The sequence below is a fragment of the Temnothorax longispinosus genome, chromosome 4 (assembly GCF_030848805.1).
Source record: "Temnothorax longispinosus isolate EJ_2023e chromosome 4, Tlon_JGU_v1, whole genome shotgun sequence".
Classification (NCBI taxonomy): domain Eukaryota; kingdom Metazoa; phylum Arthropoda; class Insecta; order Hymenoptera; family Formicidae; genus Temnothorax; species Temnothorax longispinosus.
In genome coordinates, this window is record NC_092361.1 from 17,796,192 (window position 1) to 17,819,123 (window position 22,932).

General features: G+C 42.2%; 3 protein-coding genes across 8 annotated transcripts in view; 1 reads left to right on the forward strand and 2 right to left on the reverse strand.

The window, feature by feature from the left end:
• LOC139811346 (prolactin-releasing peptide receptor) overlaps window positions 1-14,343 on the reverse strand; it is a 62,114-nt gene extending 47,771 nt beyond the window's left edge. Inside the window, exons 1-3 of one of the 5 annotated variants that reach the window (XM_071775588.1) lie at window positions 13,997-14,343; window positions 9,874-12,136; window positions 7,067-7,318 (exon numbers count right to left, since the gene is read on the reverse strand). In XM_071775588.1, the coding sequence (XP_071631689.1) occupies window positions 7,082-7,318; window positions 9,874-10,803 (1,167 nt within the window). In that variant the 5' untranslated portion in view covers window positions 10,804-12,136; window positions 13,997-14,343 and the 3' untranslated portion in view covers window positions 7,067-7,081. Of the gene's footprint in view, window positions 1-7,066; window positions 7,319-9,873; window positions 12,137-13,382 lie in introns of all 5 variants that reach the window. The other 4 variants (XM_071775586.1, XM_071775587.1, XM_071775585.1 and 1 more) reach the window with 4 other exon arrangements.
• The window catches only part of Yeti (yeti), a 124,551-nt gene that overhangs the window by 90,443 nt on the left and 11,176 nt on the right, over window positions 1-22,932 (forward strand). The gene's annotated exons all lie outside the window — the stretch shown is intronic.
• Atg101 (autophagy-related protein 101) lies at window positions 17,249-22,727 on the reverse strand. Of its 2 annotated transcripts, none has more exons than XM_071776563.1 (2): window positions 22,533-22,727; window positions 17,249-20,696 (listed from the first exon to the last, which is right to left on the reverse strand). In XM_071776563.1, the coding sequence occupies exon 2, from the start codon at window positions 20,686-20,688 to the stop codon at window positions 20,032-20,034; it is 657 nt and encodes a 218-aa protein (XP_071632664.1). In that variant the 5' UTR covers window positions 20,689-20,696; window positions 22,533-22,727; the 3' UTR covers window positions 17,249-20,031. The 2 variants fall into 2 exon arrangements, with proteins under 2 accessions (XP_071632664.1, XP_071632663.1); XM_071776562.1 differs by having other exon boundaries at window positions 21,556-22,717.

Below are 22,932 nucleotides of genomic sequence, written 5' to 3' on the forward strand. Positions count from 1 at the left end.
ACCAGCAGCCATCCTCATATACCGGAAAAGCTTTTACTATTGTATTGTGCAAAACACATACACAGGCAAACACATACACACACACGCACACACGCACACGCACACGTTCAAATAATAGAAATGAATTAGTGAGAAGAGTTATCCCCTCATTCTCCGTTTAGCGAAACGCCGAATGACCGCAGAACAACATGCGTAAACTTGGCATCCTACGTAAACTTAATTTATCTATTTATCGCCTACAATTTCTTTAATGCCGATAGCATTTGCGACGTATATCATTTTGAAAAAGACAGACATTCGTACAAAATATGTCACATTTCGATAAATTAGAATTTGGATCGGTTATAATTTAACGAATCTGGTAAAAAATCGAGCAGATTCGTGCTATTTTTAATTTTTTATTTGTTAATCTATTACCTAATGTAATTGCGTTTTTTCGCTCTATCCCTTTCTAGATATTCGCTATCGTTCTTTGAAATTGTTTCGCTGCTTTACTGTTATTTTTAGCTCTGTTCTCTGTTCATTTAACCTTTAACCACATCCACGCTGTGTTTGTCAAATTAATTTTTCAGTATTTTTCTGCATTTTGATTCGTTTGCAATAGATATAAACGGTCAATGGAAAGGCAACAGGACACGGAGAACATCACGTTAATTTAAAATTTGTCGGGGCAGTTTTTGTAGATCTTGTTCCAATGACGGATGAAACGTCGTGTTAAAAATCACCGATCCATCAATCACGTCTGCTTTTCGTGAAATGTGAGTACTTGATTGTCTCTAGTTTCAAAAGGTCTTTTTACGAAAAGCTGAATAAAATTGGAAACGTAAAATCAAACTAGGTGAATACTTGAACAAATTCTTATCCATAAAGAACAAAAGTATAGAAATTCTGAAGCAAGTTGTTTGACTTTTTTTTTAAACGAAAATAAGCAGAAATTTTTAATTCTGAAATAGCGTTAAACTGCAATATAAATATATACATTCCGTTTACACATATATTTGCAAAATTCTTACACATATGAGAAACTTATATTACGTTTATCAAATAATTAAAATTCAAGTTCTACGCGCGACACTATGCATTGTTTTATTACTTAAAATACTATTTACGCGGCAAATATAAAATAATTAATTACATACAGAAATTGATTATTTTGTACTATTATTTGCTATCAGAAATCAAATATATTTTAACCTGTTTAGAATTAAATGTCAAACGAATACTATTTTCCACGGAATACGAAACGTTCGCAAAACGCTACTGCAAAACATTTGCAAATATTGCAAATGAAATGTTTGCTTGTGTTAGCGAAAATGTCAGTGACTATTCGCGTTGAATTTAGCAGCCGCATTGGATAGGCAATTTTGATGCTCCGATGCGATTACGGAATAAAAATTAAGCGGACAAGAGCCAGCGAGAGAGAACGGATGCTGCGCCCTTTCCGAGGTACAATAAATGGTTGCTTTAATTCGGATCGACGTGTTCGGCATAATAACGTTGCGGGAATAACTAATACAGAACCATTATCGCGGTAACACCATATACCCCGCGTTTGCGTTTGCATAATGACGTGTAGCGCAATAAGAGTTCAATCAGGTAACGAGCGCGCGATTATTGTTAAAATGCAATAAACTTACGCTGGTAAATCGAAAGGCAGTTGTTGATAGCATTTAATGCTGAATTGATAGTAGTATATCAATTCATTAATCATCCAATAATTAAATAAATATCTTGAAACATCTTCTGAAACATTAATATGGGGAAAATACATCACAAGATATCATAACAAGCGTTCGACTCTTCTAACTTTTGAAAATATGAGCAAATAAATAATCTAATAAAGACATATTATTTTTTTTCATTAACATTTAATAATCTTATTAAATTCGCTAATTATTTTGTCTTATGTTATTATACGCATCGACTATGTTTAATTATTTACAATATATCGCAAATGTCTTTAAGCTATATTGTACATTACAATAGATTTTTAAAATTAACATCGACATTAATTAATCCGCGATTCTGTATAGTTTAGTTAATTATAATCCCTTCGGCAAATTAGTTGTATCGGATTCTGTTAACGTTACTGTAAAAACTTGGGCTTTTCAACCGCAAGGCACGGGTGTTGAATTACAAACAAGAGTGCTTCGATTTTCCCTATTACGCGATGTAATCCGCAAGTAGCGCAGTTTGCGCCCACGTAATCAGCGATTTTGGTCGAGCGTTCTAATTAGTGAGATTATGATGATTTCCATCGTGGGCGAAACCGCGTCGATGCAACATTTGTTGTTACATTGATTTGGCATCAATTGATCGACGTTGACAGCTCGAACGAGCTGTATTTTAACGGTATAGAGAAACGGATCGGTCGCGCAATTCACACGTTTCGCCCGGTTTGATGCGTTTCAGGAAATTGGTTTCATTACCGGCTCTTTTTAGCAAGAGCAAAATCGAGTTTTGGCGAATACGTATTGCTAGATTTTTTGCTTTCGTTTTTTTTTTTCGCTGATAATTAAACCCGCACCCACAATTGTGCGCTGGAGCCAAGCTTTTGGGAGAGAGAAATCGTTAATTCGTTAACGCATTAATGCAATTTTTATCGATGACTGATTTACAAAACGTAACACGATATTCATATGACGTTCGTGAAATGAAATTTGATATATATGTATATTCGCGTAAGAGAAAAATTATTTTACACGAATAGATTTTTAAGGCAAAAGCGAATATGCGAATGGAAATGTATACCTATTATTTGGAGATATTACATTTCAATCAGATATTAAAATTATAGAGAGAAAGAAGGATTTTTAAAACAGATGTTTTAAACAATTTTCAACAATTACAGAATAAAACAAAGTTTATCACTCTTGTAAGGAGATCGAGAGTCTCTACTTATAATATCAGTTTCCGTCGGAAGATAAAACGCCTTCCTCTAAACAGCTTCATCTTTTAAAGACAATTAATTCAGCTTCTTAGTACGAGAAAGAGAGCTCATTAACATTTCGCAAACCCGTCGAATTCAATAAGAGTGGAAGTTCAGTTTGCAGATATTCCTCTCATTATTCTCATATTAAGAATGGCGCTTTTTATCGGATAATTATTGCCTAATGGAATTCTGCCAATAAAAAGTTCATCATTCTTTCGTAATCGCCTTGTATTTAAGAGACATCTGTGAATCTCTTTAGCAAAAACTTCGATAATACTCAGGCAGGCTTCATTACGAAGTTTCGAGCTGCGTCTCCCTCGGCTTTGCTGTCCTATTCGATAATGGGAATTTGTTCGGGCAGATCGAAGCGGCTCGATTTGCAGCGTCGACGTGAATCGACAGGAAAGTGGTACGCCCCGTGAAACCTACATTCTTTATACGCGTTTGTCATAAGAATCATCTGGTTCAACGATAAATAATCGATTGTCATCTGATGTGACAATTCCATTTTTTTCTTACACACAAAACATCGGCTATCGCCGTCGTTATTTATGGCATATCGGAGAACATTTAACATGAAATTATTTGATGAGATTCTTAATTTAAAGTTTAGTCGTCATGTCAAAAGACAGCAGATTGGCAGGAAAATTGATAGTTCCTCGAAACAAGATCTAACTAGAGTTGCTCAAAGGCTGACACTGCAAATACACACTGGTATATAAACATATTCTTTTGGATGAATTACTGTATAGGGTGTATATGTGTTTTCCATATACATATATTCTCTTTTGATTCGGATGTGGCGAGTAGGGTATCATGTGAATGCGTCTAATCTCGAGGGTCGTGTAATTATAGCTTTTAATATATATCAGTACTCTCGTATTCGCTGTATAACAGGGCACACTATAATAATCACCTTAGACAGTCTAATCAGTCTGATAGCTGGTTGATCGTTAAGATACCTTCGTACATAGGGATCGATCGAGCTGTTTAATATTCAAGAGGATAATCAACGATTGTAGGTGTACTCTAATTGACATAATCTCTAGTCTTACAATATTCATGTTCAGCTTATGCTTGGTTATTGTTATATCGTTATGTAACCTTAATTAGTAATTTAGTTCATCGCATCTCTCGATGAAAATTGCAAAAAGATGTTGCTGTATTATCTTTATAAATCGACTCGTCAAATTACGTTTATCGCTATTTTACTGTATCTGTGGACCCCGTTTCAAGACCAATATATCCACAAGTAGGTTTATGATTACTGGAGACTATTAATTTCCTGGTAAAAGATTAACGTTTTTTTCGTATCGTGAGAGATTAACCCATAATGAGAAAAAGTCTTACAATTTCTTAATTAGAAAAAGAATGTATCTATTATGTAGGATTTGAAACAAATTGTTAAAATATTTACCAAAATATTCCGCGATTAATTTCTACTCATTCCTTCGATATTTAAGACGATTATGAGCACGAAATTGTAGAATTCGAAGGCGACGAATCTATATAAAGATTAAAAAATGGGTAAACTCTGATTTATTTCTTAAAACACGAATGATAACGTAGAAATTTAAGTCGTAATCTCGAAGTTTACGCAATTTTGTGTCAGTTTAAGTCGAAATGAAATCCGATTACGTGTATTTCGAATCCGTTAATTAGGTTGCTAAATATTACGTCGTCTACTACGTGTCTTTTTGAGTACGACTATTATTATCTGTTGATTTATTTTTCCCGATAAACGTCAATTCTCGCAGATGGACGTTATCTTGCGTATTTTTTTTATTCCACCTACGACATTTGCAGAATGTGCAACCAAAATCGAGCACAGCTCGATACACCCATAGGACAAGCCCTCGAAGGGACGCGACGTCATATGATGGAATATTACGTAAGCCATTTCGCGTCATCATGCTATAAAAGGACGATTCAATATCGCCGTTCGGGGGCTTTACCCGTTCGAAGTTTAACTTGCACTCGGCTTTTAAACAGGAACGAGCGGTGCGTGGGTGAGCTATCGGAAGTGCTTCGAGATTTAATATATGAAAGTCTTTCGACGAGATCCGATGCCACCTTCGCTCTCGCGAAACTTTCGACTCGTGACGCGTTATTTCCGGCTCTGCGGAGGCTGTTTGCGGAACTCCACCGAACTTCTCTCCTCTTTTAAAGGTCGAAGACTCGCGCCCGGCATGTATTGTTATATACGTCGACGCTAAAATATCTCGCGACGCGAGACTCTCTGCGAAACTTTTTATTCAGTTCTACCTCCCCGTTGTATTTCCCTAGCGGCAGACCGGCGATCGGCGGTGAGATATAAAGGGCAAGCATGTTTGTATATCGCAATCAAAGGCCTGATATAACGCAGACTGTGAGCACTAGAATAAGAATCTTAGAATTTCACTTTTCGAAATAAAAACTTATCAGGAAGAAAAACATTTTGATATAGCGCACATATTACTTACTTTATTTAGAATAATTAAGTAAAACAAATAGGAAATAATACTCCGCTTTTACATGTGTGAGAATTAATTCATTTTTTATAAAATATACTCGTATAAAAAAAGTCTGAACATATATTAATGCCGATAATTAATTAATGAACTTTAGCTACTTGGTTCTATAGTTATTCTCTTCCTTTTATTTTAGTACGTTTTCTGTCTCAATTTCTAATCTCGAGGCATATTTAAATTCGCGCCGGAATTCAGGATAAAATTTTATTTATAATTTCACATAACGCCACGTATTTGTACATATATTTCGATCGTATATGCGTGCGCATTTCGTTTCCTCTCGAATGTTTCTCGTATTGTAGTCGTACATTAAATTATAAATAGAATTCTGTCACGACGATTTACAAATCGTCTAAAGTGGGCTTTACACAAGCGTGAAATATTTACCCGCGGGGGTAATCAATCGATCTTGTTCTAATCGAAGTTTCCTACTTACACAACCAGTATACCCAGACTCGTATAAACAGACGAGGGATATCTATAGCAATTTTCTCTCTCGACGCATCTCCTATTTCGTTTCGATTCGCGCGTTGCGGCGCGGCGGAGCGGAGAATGAAACGGTAACTCTTCGCGTAGCGGTCGTTACGTAAGTCGATCTATCCTGTTTGTGGGGCGAGAGCTTTACCGTCGCCATCAGCGGAAAGTGCGCAAAAAGGCGAGCTGCACGACCGCGACTAAATGTGGATGCGGCGAAATTCTCAACAATTGCGATGTGTCAACTAGAGTAAAAAATTTCCCCGCCGCGAGGAAGTATCGGGTCCGGCATTCCGTGAGAATCTCTCATCGTGTTTCGCCGTACATACTTTCCCGGCCATATAGCCAGATCGGAGATGGAAATCGCGCACGGAACATTCGAACGAGCTCTCCTCACTCTCGTGGATCTCGTAAAGCTCGGGATTCCTTTCTTCAGTATGTCCGCTACATATGCGCGCACGCGCACGTACTTATGTGTGTGTGTCAGCCAGTTGGCATTTGTCGTTCCGTCCACAGAATCCCATAAAGTACGAGGTACGAGGGAAATGGAAAAACCAACGGAGATGAACGTTCTTGCGAACGAAATCAAAGCCATCTCACCGAAGGCTACAGGAAAATCAAGTTTCTTAACTCGAGATGGCCCGGGTTCAAAGGGCGAAAGCCCCATGATGCATGAAGACATAACGCGAAGAAGTTATATTTCTTCGTCGGCAAATGGAAAATAACATTAGAACGAATATTGCATTTGAAAAAGCAGCGACGAAAAACTGGTGCGCAAAAGTCGCGCGTGAGTATATAAAGAGAGTTATGGCGAGGTGTAAATAAATTTTTCTGATTAATATTTGCGCTTTCAAATATTGATTTATATATTTTCTGGATACGCGAAAACAGAGAAAAATATTTATAAAAAGATAACTTTTATTATCGCTGTGCAAGGCGAAAGTGATTTTTATTTATTTAGTCAATGTTCCAGAAAATGGAACGAAATTTGGCGAGGAACAAAGTTGGCCGAATCGCAAACAGTACTGTCACTGGCTTGACAGTGAACGATAGAATTGCTCTCCTGCCGTGGCATCTCGATTGTGGTAGTTGATGTTTACTTCGTCCAACGTCTAACAGCTTTTTCGTATAACGAAATGTATTTGCGTACCTTTCGCGTTTTCCCTCACAGAGCCGCGTCGTTGAAATCTTTCGAGGAGCTCGAGGGTTGATCCAGCTCCTTCGAGATGTTCGTTGTCTGCTCCAGAATGATCATCTCGCATCCCTCGGGATTCTGCGTTTTCGTGCTGGGCAGCAGAGTCTCTTGCAAGGTGTTATTACCGTTACATATCTTGTCGCCCCTGCAGCTCTCCTTGGTCCTCGGAGTGCTGTTGCTGGAGTTCCTTGAATAACACGGTAGGACCTGCGAAAATAATGGCGCGTGATTTTTTTCATTCAATAGTTTTCTAGCGATGGTTTTGATCGATAGTATGCGACTCCGGCATTTAATCTTTTGACTCCCAAGCGAGGTGAGCCTCATAAATGATTTTCTTGCGAATAATTCTGCCATGAAATTTTCATAATTTTTGTGGATTTTTCTAATTTACTTTTAAGTTATAAGCTTTTATTTGAAACAAATAAATGCTATACAAATAATGTATACAATTTTCAAGAAGATATGACTTATTTACTCGAGGCGAGCCATTCGGCCCACTTGGACGGTTATGTCTCAGAAATCAGCATGGGAGTTATATGGAAAGGTTATGCATTTTTTTCAAATGATTTGTTATTACTAACTTACGTCAAATTGAATCCTAACTAATTTACACCACTCAATTAACAACTTAATATGCATACTCGTCAAATTTAACCAGGTAAATTATATATTTACCAAGTAATTGAAATAATATCTCTTAAAAGTTAGCTCAGTTTTCCGATTATCAATTTCATTAATTTAACACGCTGATCTCATTTTCTCCACATATGCATGTTCAACCGAGCGATATTTGGCTTCGCGTAGTCTCATTTATCAGCGATATTTCTCAGAGAAAGACGCGTTTAAATTAATTTTACACCCAGACGAAATTATTAATCGATCCTGTAATTGCAGTTTATGAGAGCGCTCCGAGTCGTTATGGGACAATCGTCAAGCATATTTTATTATTGCGGAACTTGAGGTCGGAAATTGATGAAAGGGCGTAATCAAGTCGTAGCAGATGTGGATAATTAAAAATTAATTCTATGCGGGTCGAGAAAAATTAATCGGACTTGACGAGCACGATGAAAATGCTCGTGACTCTCGCGCGAGACTCAACTTTCATTGATACCAGAGCATTTTGCATAAGAGTAGAATGACGTCGCAAAATCAAATTCTCTAATATTAATTCCTCTTAATTATCGAGAGTTTATAAAACGATGTCCTAATGTCACAACAGAAAGCAATAGATCGTATCAAATACCTAATATTATATTGCTCGCGTTTCTATTTCTGTGGCAAAATAAACATATCTATAAAGAGGAAAATAAATGAAAAGATAGGAAAGCAATACAATGAAAATGTATGGAAGAAAAATAACAGAAACGAAGCGCGATGTAAAATTCTACACACATTTCCCAATAGATAAATATATAATAAATATATAAAAATATATAAAAAAATAAATATATAAAGAGGAAAATAAATGAAAAGAGAGAAAAGCAATACAATGAAAATGAATGGTAGAAAAATAACAGAAACGAAGCGCAATGTAAAATCCTACATATATTTCCTAATAGAACATCAGGAAACGAGAAAATACCGCAAAATATGAAGCATTCTCGTTACACATAAATCTTTTTCCGTTCTATGAATTTGCAAATAGCGAGGGTAAAGTCTTTTCGCGAAAACAATAAAGAGCGCGAGTCATCCTTTTATACCATTTTTACCTTGGCAAATGCGACCGTGAATCGAAACCGCCAATCGGCATCTTTGAGAGAATCGATTGAATACTAACTATAATTCAGAATGCAAGTTGAAGTTGCATTCAATAGACACCCGGCAAAATATATACTATCTTCCCGGCGCACGTACGTTGATGTCCGAAACACGTTTCATCATTTCGCGAACGTGCAGACACGGAGGGAAGAAATAGCTCGACGCTGCAAATTAATTTCGGCGCGCGATAGAATTCAAGCTGCTGGTTTCTCCCCGAGCGTATTGCAATTGAGAACATAACGCATCAAATTGTCGCTCCTTCGATGGTTTCGATGTAAACAGTTCTGTCCCAATTACTTAAAGTGCATTCCTGCACGATCCACCTTAGAAATTGCATGCAGTTAATTATAAATGCATTAGACGTATCCGCGTAATATTACGCATACTCAAAAAGCTTTACCATGTAAAGTATATTAAAACGAACGTTGCATGCAATGATCTGTAACATTGCTTTATTTTATAAAAGTATTTGCCTAACATTCTTGTCTAAAAATTTAAAAAATTCTGAAAACAATGCTATTACAATAATTTTTAATATTACTTTTTTCATAAAGATATTATCTAGCTTTCTAATTTAAAAAGCTCTGGGAATAAGTTGCCGATTCGTGTTCGAGAACGCGCTTGCTTCGAGATATTTAATTTTTAACGCACCATTTCTGCGGCTGGGCACGTACACGGAACTTTTCCGAATGGTTTAGCTTATTTCCTAAATTTCTATTTACATTTTCTAGGGGAAACGGTATAACTGCAATCAGAGTCCATTACGAAAAGTTCCATAATACGTGCCCTGAATAGTTTCGCGAATTATTTTACGCAAAGTATTATACGTTTGCTCTCCGACCGTAATAAGAATGATCTATTTGCTGGTGTATACCTCGCGGATGAATGAGAAACAATGAAATGCATTATCCGGTAATTTCAAAAGGCGCCCAACTTGCGGCCTTGGCTCTCACGACGTGATATTGGAAAGAAACGAAAGGCGGACAAGCTCAATACGTACACACCTGTTTGAATTCCTTGCGGAAGTTGTCGTTGAGCCAGGCGTAAAGGAACGGATTGTAGCAGGTACTGCTCATGGCGATGCAGTGCGACATGAAGAAGCAGAACTTGTAGTAGGACCAGCTGTTGGCGTCCGAGTAAAAGTCATCGACGACGTTGACGATGTTGAGCGGCAACCAAGACACGCCGAATATGGCGACCATGGCGATCAGCATCCGATTGGTGCGACGCTTCCTCTCGCGATCCGTTTCCTCGCGCTTGCTGGTCTTGCTGCCGGGTTTGGCGCGCGCTCGATCGTTCAGCTTGATCGACACGCATATGTAGCAGAAGGCGATTACGAAGAACGGCACGACGAACTGCAGTATCGAGGTGAGCGAGCTGAAGACCTTGCGAAATGGCTCGCTGGGCCAGTTCTCCTCGCAGAAGGACATATACTTTTCCTCCAGCTGCTGCATGTAAAGCCCGTACGGCAGGGTGACCAGTAACGCGACCATCCAAATGCTCACGATGATCGCCAGGCACATCTTGATCTTCATGCGCGGATGGAACGGATAGAGGATTACCAGGAACCGGTCGACGGCTATGCTCGTCAGCGTGAGCGTGCTGATGTACACGCTGACCCCCTGGGCGTAGGGCACCAGATGGCAGAGGGTGTTACCGAAGACCCAGCCGTTCATGAAGGTGTACAAGGGGGTGAAGGGCACGGCCAGCACGCACAGCAGCACGTCGCTGAGCGCGAGGTTCGTGATGAAAAGATTGGTGACGGTGTGCATCTGGCGGTTCCGCCCGACGACGAAGACCACCAGCACGTTGCCGAATATGCCGAGCACGAAGATGACGATGTAGAACACGCAGAATACGATCTGGACCGTCAGATTCGACGTCATGTCCTCCGTCTGCACGTAGCTGGAGTTGCGCGCCGACACGTTCTGCATGGCGACCAGGACGACCGACGAGGCCGACGTTACTTGCGTTGTGTTGTTATCCGTGGCGCATCTTGAAGAGCGCGGGTCAGTTACTCGCGACCGACGACGCCTCCTTTTCCTCTTCCTCTCGCTCTGCCTCCTCTTCCTTCTCCTCCTTCTCTTCCTCTTCCTTCTTCTCTCCCCTCCGTCGTTACCTCGTCAAATCGATCATGCGTCAGCGATACGCGGATAGACTCGCTGGTTCATCATCCCCTACGATTGCGAGGTCGATCCGCTAATGCGACTCGGCGAGTCGAGAGTTAGTCCGGAAGAAAATCGGAGCGGTGTACATATATACACGTGCCGGCGTTGTCGATTCACGAGCCGTGAATTAATTTCTCACGAAGCTCCCTCGCCCCATTAGCGTCAACAGCGCGCTGCTGTTATCCGGCGCGGCGAACGCTCAGGCGAGGGAAGTTGCGATAGATAAGCGAGTTATAGCTCCAGATAAGCAGATTAGCTTGAGTTTCGCGCGCCGCGGTATCCTCGCAGGGCCAACTGTTTGAGGGGCATCGATTACGCTTGACGCGTATGCAAGCGTTGCAACTCTTACCCCGACTTTCGCCGTGATAATCCTTTAAGCGCGATTTAATTTAAGTTTGATTCTCCGATAGTTTAAAGGACAGATTAAATGAGGAGCGCCGCGCTTTTATCGATCGTTATCCCGCATCGAATATTCAGTTCCTTTCTTTATCCGCGAATCTTAAAGGTCCATTTTACATTTTATCTGCTCGATCCATCGACAAAATGGATATCTTTCTTTTTCATTCTCATAATGAAGCCATCTTCCAAGCAGAATTCACATTAAAACGAAAAGTGGCGAGTGACGTAAATAAATGACGATGAGTTTGGAGGCAGCACCAATTTCCTTGTTCATTAATTCGCAAGGTGGCAGTGAGCAAATGTTTAATTAAGCAAGAGGGTTTTGTACGAATACACGAGCAGGGATACTGGTAAAAAGCTCGCCGGAAGCGCCGTTGCACATTTCACTCTTATATTCTCGAACTATTAGTGTAATCTTTACGCTGTTCCTCGCGACGATTCACAACGTAGAAACACCCAATCGTCCAGAGTCATTTATATCAAGAGCTTTTTTGATTATTTAGATTATTTAGAATTACGTCATACGAATATTATATGCTTGTCAATATTACTAGAAACGTCAATTTCGTTCGGTTCGTTCGGCGTTTATGTACTCGGGGAAGGGGCGAATGGCGATGACAGTCAGGCAATTAACATGTTTCGCCGGTTCCGCGACGAAACTTTCGAACCCCCGGGAAACGACCGACGGTTGTTCCTCTCGCTGAAACAAGACATGAGAGAGCAATTAGGAGTACCGATTATGACCGGGTCGGCGTGGACGAGACCCTCGGCAAACTTTGGCAGTGTCGTCGTCGCCGTCAAGCAAGCGTTTCGGAAAGTTCCGAGCGGTCGACAATACCGGCCACGTCGCGCTTCACGAGTCTTGAAAGTGAGGAGAAAGAGAGAGAGAGAGAGAGAGAAGCAGGAGGAACTATTTAAAAAGCTTGGCAAACACTCCTCAAGATCGTTTCGTCATTAAGAATCGGAAATAGGGACGCATATACTCCGACGATAAAGCTCTGCGTTCTCTTTTTTCTTTCTCTTCCTCTTTCTTCTTTTTTCCTTTTTTCTCTTATTGAGTAAGAATTTCGTCAGAAAGACGACACGACAATTCCACTGATGTTTTTTTTAACGCTCTAACGCGCACGGATTTATTTACGCGCAGATGGAGGATCGTAAATTACACAGTTTTCCACTCGTTGGATGTGCGATGCGTATTAATCGGAGATTAATGGAAGCGCGTTACGTGCTACACGGCTCGTTGATAGACCGATTTTAACGGCCATGGTAGATATTAATGAATTCGTTGAACTAGCCGAGAGAGAGAGAGAGAGTATCGAGAAACAATTAGGAGAGGCACAGAGAATGGGGAACATTTGTTAAAATGTCCATTTTAAACGCGAAACGTCGAGCAGCTAATATAGCGTGAGTTAAATTCATTACTAATTGCTTAATTTTATGGTATCATTATAGTACCTCGATAAATAAGAACGAAGGATAATTTTTTAAAGATAGAAAATTAAATATATACTTAAGGTTCCTTTAATTGATATACTATAATTTTGCATTTCTATACATAAAAGTATCTTCAGTTTTGTTAACAATCAAATAATTTCTTGTTGATTTGTCAATTTTAGAATTTTTTGTTACTATAACTCTTTATAACTTAATAATTAGATGGTGACTTTATTACGTATGATAATGTAAACTTTTACTTAAGTACTTAACTAATTCAAAACGATAATCAAATATTCTTAATTGTTATTGTTATTGTAAAAAAAAGGAATACTCCGAAAACGTTTGGACAAATCTGTTCAAAAGAGAGAGCCTCTTCTCTTCTCAATATTTTCAACTTTCATATATGTAACCTAGAGGTTTAGAGAAGATTGCAGCAATAACAAAAAAGCCGAAGAAAGAAAACGGAAAGAAGAGTGTGCAGCGATACGCCGTGAAAAGTGATCACGTACGCTTGTACACGTGCGAGATCGATTTCGGCCACCTGTTGAAGGTCTGCGGGGTCGAGAGAGCGGACGAAGTTGTGGACGATTTCTTCCGTCGCGCGACGAAGACGATGATGATGATCCGCCAAGTTTCGCCGTTGACGCGGAACGAAGTTCTTAGAATCTACGAACGCGTCGCTAGGCCGCGCGGATTTCTCGGGCGCGGGCGCGCGCGCGCGATTACGCGAGAGATTTAGGCCGACGTGACTACTGAGGGGCTCGCGCGTCCTCGGAGGACCCACGAGGCGAAGAAAAGAAGACGAAGTATATACGAAAAATATAAAAATCCTATCTCACACATGTACACTCACAAACGCGCACGGAGGACTTCCTTTACACGGTTGTTCCTTTTTTGATGCAATTCATCGCAGTCTCATCCGCGACGAAGAGTCACGCATGTCCGATTGTTTTCCTCCTCGCGAGAGAGATCGAGAGTTCGGTCTCCGATTTCTTTCACGGCGACACGCGGAATTGCACGCGCGCACGCTCGACCATCGTTCGTAATCGAGACTGTCCGAGGAAACTGCACCTCCTCTCACGAAACCCGCGACTTCGACTTCGTTATCGTTCCATTTATCTACCTTTTATCTTCTCTGCTCGAGAAAACGCGTGCGAAAGGTCGCGGCACGTCGTGCACGTGTCTAAGGAGCACATGTATCTCTCTACCGCGCTGGTTCTCCCTCGCGGAGTACTTCGGACGTAATACGCGCGTTCAGTCGTTCAGCCGCGCGACGACTCTCGCGACTTCATCGAGGATGCTGGGTCCGCGATCGCGAGACGACGATCTTTCGCGGCGCGCGCTCGATGCTGCTCTCATCATCTCGGATACCAGCGCGGACGGACGATCCACCAGTCGGGGCGTCGCGACGCCGGGCTACGTGTGCGAAGCGCGTTGCCTCCCTGTCCTGCCGGCGACTGAGACGCGAGAAAATCGGCTTCGAGGGAGACCGAGGGCGGCTTCGCGCGCACGCGTATGATCGCGTATGATCGCGATGCGCCTACCTGGGTGCACGCGGAGATATATATTTACGACGGACGGGGGGCGGGGGTGGAGTCCGATCGGTGTCGATGCTTAACTTTAAACGTCGTCGTCGAGCGGTATGAAACGTGCGTCGCAAATTCGAGAGCGACGCGTCGGCGTTCATTTCCTTCCTCCGCGTAATATTTTAGGCGAGCGAGCGAGAAAACGGCGCATGTGCCGCGTTTTAGTAGCGTTTTCTTTTGAATAATATCTTCTTTTTCTTTATTATTAAAAAGAACTTTCGAATGACTGGTAAATTTCACTCAAGTAAAAGTACTTATTTATAAATGACTTTTGCTCAAATTGCTTTATTTTATTAAAGCCAGATTTGCCATTCCGTTTCGAACAAAGAGAATCCTTCCGTTTATGACAGTTTGTTAGGAAAAGCGCAAGCAAGCGAAACTTAAAGCTGTATTCTGAATAGCCCAGGGAGATATAAAACAACAGAAATAATTGAATGCACAATTTTTCGAAAAGGACACATCTCTGAATTAAATCAGTTTTTTCATTCCTAAAAATAAAAAACTTTACAATTTGCATTTTAGGGTCAAATTACGATTACAGGAGGGTGCCTTTTTCGTACAAAAAAATGTGTAATTAGAGCACATATTAGCGAAAAAACCTGTAAGCCAAAAAATGCGAGATGTGTCCTTTTCGAAATTGTACATTCAATTATAAGGCTGTTATAAGGATCTCCATAGAACTATCCGCTTTTGTATTTATTGCTATCATTACTGTCATCGTACATAAATAAATCTTTCTTCTAAATTAAATAAGGTTGATCCATTCGCTACAAGCTGAGCTATAAAGTCAATCATCGGCCAAGTGACGAGCAAGAAGTGATTTTAGGTGTTAAGGTGATCCTAAAGCCGTGATCCTAGCCGGTTTTTTTCAGTTTTTTTCTTAGCACTAATCTTTTAATTGGCTTTATAGAAATGCAAAATTCTTGTCTAGAATTAAAGTACGCATCAAAATCTAGATCATGGTGGTCGAATTTATATGTGGTGGTCGTCACGTATAACAAAAAATATTAATTTTTTTTCGTTTTCGATATAAATTCGACCACCATGACCTAGATTTTGATGCGTACTTTAATTCTAGACAAGAATTTTGCATTTCTATAAAGCCAATTAAAAGATTAGTGCTAAGAAAAAAACCGGCTAGAATCACGGCTTTAGGATCACCTTAATTATCAATTTATTCAATCAGAAAAAACAAAATTAAGAAATGTATAAAAATTGATCGTAAATAAGTAGAAAAAATTAAGAAATGTACAAAAAGTGATGTACGGTTTTTGTACATTTCTTAATTTGTTCTTTCTTATTGAATAAATAATTGATAATAAACTAAATTCACGTCTTTTTCTCGTCCTTTGGTAAATAATTTACTTTAATAAATCTTCTTTTTACTTCACACTCGGAATGACGATTGGAAAAACGAGACGGAAACAAAAGACTCGGGATAATGCAACTCTACTAACACTAATTCAAGCGTTCTTACAAGATAACGTAAAAGCTTTAAAGCTGCATCTTTCTTTCCGCATCTTATTTTCGCTTTCCTCTGTCACCGTCTTCGAGCTCGCTAGTTTTCAGTAAGCCGCGGCCAGGTAAAGCCAGAAATAAAATATTCTCATTCGTAGAATCGTTATGTTTTGCGATTTATCGCGATCCACATCGTGCCACGTGTCGTCGAGAGCTATGTCAAGGCGGCGGCCAAAAATACTTGAGATTCTCGCGAGTCCGGGAGTGTTCTCCAGAATCTAATAAAGTCGAAATGAATATATCCTTCACGCGGAGGTCCACAGGCGTGATTCAGTTTCGAGGGGGGGGCGGGGGGACGCGAGGGAGGATAAAGAGCGACGAATTCGCGGCGGGGTGGGAGGCAGGGGAGAAGTTTCCCCGTTTGCATCTTATTGCGGACAAATTCTTCGACTCGGTTATAATATGCTCGTCCGCGAATGGACTTCCGCCGCGAGATATGCCAACTATTCCCAGCAGTTCGTTCGAGGGAACAGGGAAATATGGGATTTCGCGCGTTACGAAGAACGCCGACCGGAATGTCGGGAATAAAAAGTCGACGAGAGTCGTACCGGTCGTACGCTTCGTATTTCGTATGCAATCTTACCGCGCGATCCGATTGATGTCCTATGATATCCGGGAATCCGCGTTTACGTTAATTAACGCGTTGCGAATTTGCAATGCCGAGCGAGCGTCCATCGAAAACTCGTGGGTCACCCGTTAGAGCGCAGCACCCGACGGAGCGATAAAGTTGCGCGCTTTATCATAAATCTGAACAACTACTTGGACTTTTGCGTCAACAATTAATCCGAGATAAGCTATATTTTTTAACAGAATAGGTCGTATGTATACATATATTTTTTTCGCTCTTTTATTCCTCCTAAAGAAGATAACGCGATATTTTTAGAATTGGTAAATAAATACTCGAAGTAACGTCAATAAACAAAGATATTATTTGTACGAGCATAATTAAGATATTTCAGAGACTTGAATATAATAATTACGAAATATTGCAATATGTAATAAATATATTCTTGTTACAATTCTTCTCGAAACTCTTTAATTACGATGTAATATAGTAAATATAACGCAACAATCTATTCTTTTAATTGATACGCGACAGAAAAAGAATTATTTACTGCTTTCAAAAACATCAAGCATAGATTTTTCGATATTTTCGGAATATGTATGAAATTGTGCTAAAAATTTCGTTGCGTGATAGAAATGAGATTAAATGCTTTGTGGATAAACAGGAGGGACAGGAGGCATGGGTGTTTTCATGGAAAAAAGTGCTATTATAAAATACAGTAATTTATTAATAATTAATCATTTATCGTCAGCGTACTCATCATGATAAATTAAAACTTGCAGATATTTCATCTTCCTCGCTATACACTACACATTTTGTCACATTTGTCTCGCAGCTTATAATATACAGGTCTCGGTTTTATCTATTTTGCTATTTATATATATATATATATATATATTATTTATATATATTTATAATTTTTTATTTATTTATAACAGCATGTAGCAATTTGACAAACTCGCAGAACTCTAGTTACACATGCACACGTGGCCAATCGCTCGCTCTTTCGTTCCTTCTTTCTCTCCCTCTCTTTGTGTTCTTTCTATATAATATGTCATATTTATATATTTATATATGCGCACGTATGTGCGCCTCTCTTTGTCATAATGTCGTGTCGCGGATCCCACACTGCGACTCCTTTTTACCGTTTACAATATATCGTTCACGTCATATAATTGTAAAAGTCAGATAGTGCGAGGGAAAGAGACTGCGGTCGATTTTCTACACGGAATCGCAGAGAGAGAGCGGGGCGCTGTCGACGACCACCGTAATTTCCTTTCTTTTTTCCTTTTAGTCGATACAGGAGAAAAAAAAAGACTCACTCCAGTAGGATACACCCAATCGACGTACGCTCGAGTACACGGAACATTCAGCTAAGTCGCAATTGCATATTTTTTAAAATTACCTGGAGAACATCGGCGGAGAAAGAAAAGCAGTAGGGACGATATATGATTAATCGTTTAAATTAACATTACGCTTCTCGTCTACGGTTAATTCGTAAAGGTATGTGCGCTACTAATGCGTCGTGATATTCTTTTATTGATTGGTCATAGGTAAGGCCAAGGAGCGGATCTCGGAACGCGCGGTGACCCTCTCGGCACGACGTGATTTGATTTACGGCAATATTCCTCAGACACTATTTACACATTGTATAATATAATAAGTATGATCGCGCGCACGGGTCGCCGCCGACCGAGTCGTTCCGAACATCCGCCTTCCGTTTTACGCCTACCGTCAGCTTGAAAATCCTAAAACGACACGACGTTAACGGCACACACATTCGTCGCTTTATGAGGAATAGAACAAAACCGTCTCGAATCCGAGAAGGATCACAGATTTGTCTTCTGCACGCGCGCGCGCGAGAGAGAGAGACTATTCCACTTTTACGAGATGTGAATGAGATGCTTCGAGCTCAATAAATAATAGTGACACTATCATCTGGTATGTTAGTCTCCTAGCACAATTTTCCCTATCAAAAATTCGATACAAAGGCACGAAACGTCTGGGAGAAATGTATTCGTGACGGCGATTTTTTTCGTGCGGTTTCTTTCGTATCACCCGGTGCGCTTCGATATTGCGGGCGTCGCGTTGGCTTAATGATTAATTAACTTATTTTACAATTTGATTGTTATAACTTAAGATCGAACGAAAGAGAAGAACAATATGGAAATAATTGTATTTGCTAATCTGCATACACGTAACGCCTAGCGTTACGTATCATCACTCGTGAAAATAAATAACAATCGCTTCCATACATACACACTATAATTATAATAAACACTCTGCTCTTCCGCACATTTAACGCTAAATATGACCCGCTCGCTTCGCAATGTCCGTACTACTAAATCCAGTATTGGACACGATCGGATGTTCAGCGTTAAATTTACGATGAAAATAATAGCGGCTTTGTATGCAAACGCGCGTGTATACACACCGTGTGTAATGCAACGCGTTTTATATATATATAATATATATCCGATATATCCGTATATGTATATATATGTACATATGCGGAATAATCCAAGCGTTCTGTGATCGACAAAGAGTTTAAGATAACTATATATACTTTCAATGTTAGTGACTGAAAAACAGAGTGTATAGTAGCGCCGAATACAGCCGTCGTGTAGTCGGAGGAGTTTATCAAGGAGTAAGTAAGTTACGAGTACTTTTAAGATTCAGTGTTCTCAAAGACTCTACTACGACATTAAAGAATCTGGAGACATCCTGCTTCTCAGCTAGAGACCCGAAATCTCTGTAATCTTATTCTAAATCATGTTATCTTCTCCGTCTATGACGCGCGAAGATTTCTTTATCTACTAAAGGAAATTACGCTCGAGTCTACTCTACGATATACACAGCATTTGAAAAGGATGAGAAGCGAGAGAGGAACATAATGTCGCGTTCTGCCACAGCGGTCACCTGTGGAGATTTAAGTTGTGAGAGTTAAGAGGTAAAATATCGTATAAAACGTGACTAACGTGATCCTGCTAAAATTATGCGACGGACGTTCATAGTAAAGTACAAAAGAAGCAAGTGTCACAGTGTCGTGTTCATTTGTACTATGTAGAGACGTTAGAGACACAGAGCAGCGGAAGTCCCTGCGATGTATACGAGGAATTATTTTCGTTATTAGAGACACTACTGTTACGGAGTTTATAAAATCCGGCAGAGAGTCCACCACGTAGGCAAAGTACCCCGAGTACTTTTGGTAGTTTCCGCCGGGAACGAAGCGGTCGAAGACTCGGGACCACTTCTGCTTCCTTTATATAACGCAAATTTAATTTTCTCTTCGGAACTCATAATAACGCCTACGGCAAGTTAGAGTCACTGTGGATATGAAAATCTGAAAAATCGCTCGGTGCAATGCAGAAACTTGTGCCACGTGGATGAAAAAAAATTAAAGGGGAAAGTAAGAATTGCGTTTCGATGACTCTAAGCAAGCTGTACGAATGCACTAACGTGAAAAGTTTACACTATACATTATAACGACTAAATAGATAGCGTCTCTCTGATCAGTTTCTTCATGGTGTTGCCCATCGTGGTGGTCGACGGACTGGAGGTCGTGAAGGACAATTTGAAGAGATACGGCTGTATGTCCGGATACGAGGTGTCGAAGATCAGATCCAGCTCGGCCTGGCTCGGCACTTTCGGAATGTAGTCGTGCCGATTCATGACCTCGGTGATATAGAGGATCTTGTCGGTCAGCAGATCACCCACTTTCTCCCGGCATATCTGCCGTTCGTGCTCGGTGGCCAATTTGATAAGTTCAAGACGCACGGTCCACACTTCCCACGGTATGCACTCCGGCTGAAACGGCCAGCGACTCTTTTTCCTCTGGAAGAATTCTAGGGATATCTGGCCGGAGCCCGGGCTGTCGGTGGAGCGTAGCGCCTCGGAGAAGCCCGATATCTCGCGCTTGAGCGTCTGGTCGAGGTGCACCGACGAGCAGCAGACGTACGTGAAGTCAATGAAGTCGCAGTCCACGTCCTGGTATCCCACAGTGCCCACCGAGTAGCTGCCCTCCTGTTTGTACTTGAATTTGCCGAGGCTCCGATGGAATAGCACGCTGTGGAATATACTCGCAACCGCCTCGTCCACCTGACGGCCCTCCATGCTCAATTCAAACAGCTGCGTCCTGGCGTTCATGGTGATGCCTGTGAAACACATATCACAGTTTCTTGCCACAATCTCTAGTAACGTGTGTTCGATGAATAAATAAATAAATTTAATAAGAAATAAGAGGTAAGTAGAACATAAAAAATTATTGACATGTCTATAGAAATTGAAGAAAGCGTTACGCTAAATCAAAATGCTCCAGCGTCATCATCGAATATTTTATTACAAGCAATGGAATGATCCCAAGGACAATCACATAAGAATGATAAATCATGAACGGGTTGCAGGATTAGACAGTAAGCTGTCGAAAGATGCGAGCATGCAGCAAAACATCTCTATTGGGAAACAAGGATGAATAAGAGAGTACAAAGAAATGATTCATGGCTGTGTCATCGAGTCCTCTAAATAACAAAGAGAGAACAAAAGGAGAACCAATAAGACTAACTCCTCCTGCAAAAGACCGAGATACACGTTCGTCAATTCATCACAATTTAAGGAAACAGGCAACGGCAGCCTTCATTACCGGAGCTTCATTACCGGAGTCTGGCCGAGACGGTCGCGCGAGTCAGCAGGCCTAACCTCGAATCCCCGAGGGATCCAACGGAAGTGCACGCTGCTAGGCCTGTTCTTTTTAGCTAAATTTTCCTTTTCACGTTGGAGAGAAAATGAGAAAAGATGAACCGCGCAAGAAAATCACCTAAATAGAACAGACCTGCTGACACACGTGGACGACAAATACAGTTCGGGACATTAGAAAAGACGAAAGCGGGAATCGGCGGGACGATGTCGACCTTGCGGCCGGTCGCGCTCTTTACGTAACGCAGCGTGGTCCCAGGACGAAAGGACGAACGGGAGGGAGAGGGGGGATGGAGCCGTGCTCCTAGAAGGATAACGCACTTATCGCCGAAGGCGCGGGTCAACTTCGCCGCTCCTCTCCCTCCCGAGATCGCGCCGCCTCGCCGTCGCCGTCGCCGTCGCCGTCCTCGTGCCGTGCGATGGCGAAAACGCAGCTAGGTTAGTTTCTCGCACTGACTCGGTGACCTCTGCCGCCGCGGGTTCCGCTACCCTCTTCCATCGAGTCCGTTTTCGCGCGTCCCGCTTTTTTCTCGACGCACCACCACCACCACCACGACAACCAACACGACCACCACCACCACCACCACTACCACTGCCGCCGCCGTCGCTGCCGCCACCAGCACTGTCACCAACGCCGTCGCCTCCGTCGCCGCCTCCACCGCCGCCACCGCCGCCACCGTCGTCGTCGTCGTCGTCGTTGCCGTCGACGTCGTCGCTGTCACGTTCCCGTCACGTCGCCGTCACGTCGCTCGCACGCGAGTTACCCCGTTACTCCGACCCGCTCACTCCGTCGAGTATATATCTCCCATCGTCTTCGTCTCCCCGACCAGTCCCGACGACGGGGAGCCAGGGCAGCCAGGCGTCGCGTCGTGCCACGCGCTCTCCTGCTCTCCACTCTCTCTCTCTCTCTCTCTCTCTGCTCCTGTCTCAGCAGCGACAGCAGCCAGTGGCCCGTTCCACACGGGTTTGTGGGTAAACAACAGCTGTGCCCGTAGCACACGCCATCTTGACGCCGCCGCGCCGCTGATCCGCGCTTCGACACCTGGCCCCGCGAGGGCTCCACGCGCTCCGTTCTACGTTCCGTCACCCGCCACCCGAAGCCGGAGCCGTCGGAGGCAGGAGCGTGGAGCGTCCGAGCACTCCGAGCGCGTAGCTTCCGTGGCACGCGCGCGCGACCGCGACGACGACGACGACGACGTCGGGAGCACACGGGATGGCCGACGGGAGACGGAAGCGAGAAACTTTCTCTTTCTTCGCGCGACACCCCGCCAGAGAGAAGTTTGGATTGGACGGATTACCGTGTCGAGCTCACTATCCGCGGACTGTCAGCTGCGACTATCTTCCTTGCCTGACCCGGGATCACCGCCTAGCGCTACATCATGAAATCCGCGCGGCGTATATATCACGTACGAAACGACACGGCGTGCGTGGATCGATCGACGTCTCGCGTCAGGGCCGGACACTCCGAGACTGGACTCCCCGCTCTCGCGGTCCCGCTCCGCTCGGCTCGGCTCGACTCCGCTCTCCGCGTCACCGCTCCGCTCGGCACAGCTCCGCTTCGTCGCGCTCGGTACTAAAAATCCGATCTGCCCCGTGCGCCGTGCGCCGTTACCGCGCACGCGATGGCTGCGTGCGTCGCGAAAAATGCCGCGCGACGCGGACGCCTCGCGGCGTGATCGGCGTCACATCGCATGTACG

Coding starts and splice junctions, on each gene's coding strand:
- Atg101 (XM_071776563.1), bottom strand. CDS start 20,688: ATGAACGCCAGGACGCAGCTGTTTGAATTGAGCATGGAGGGCCGTCAG.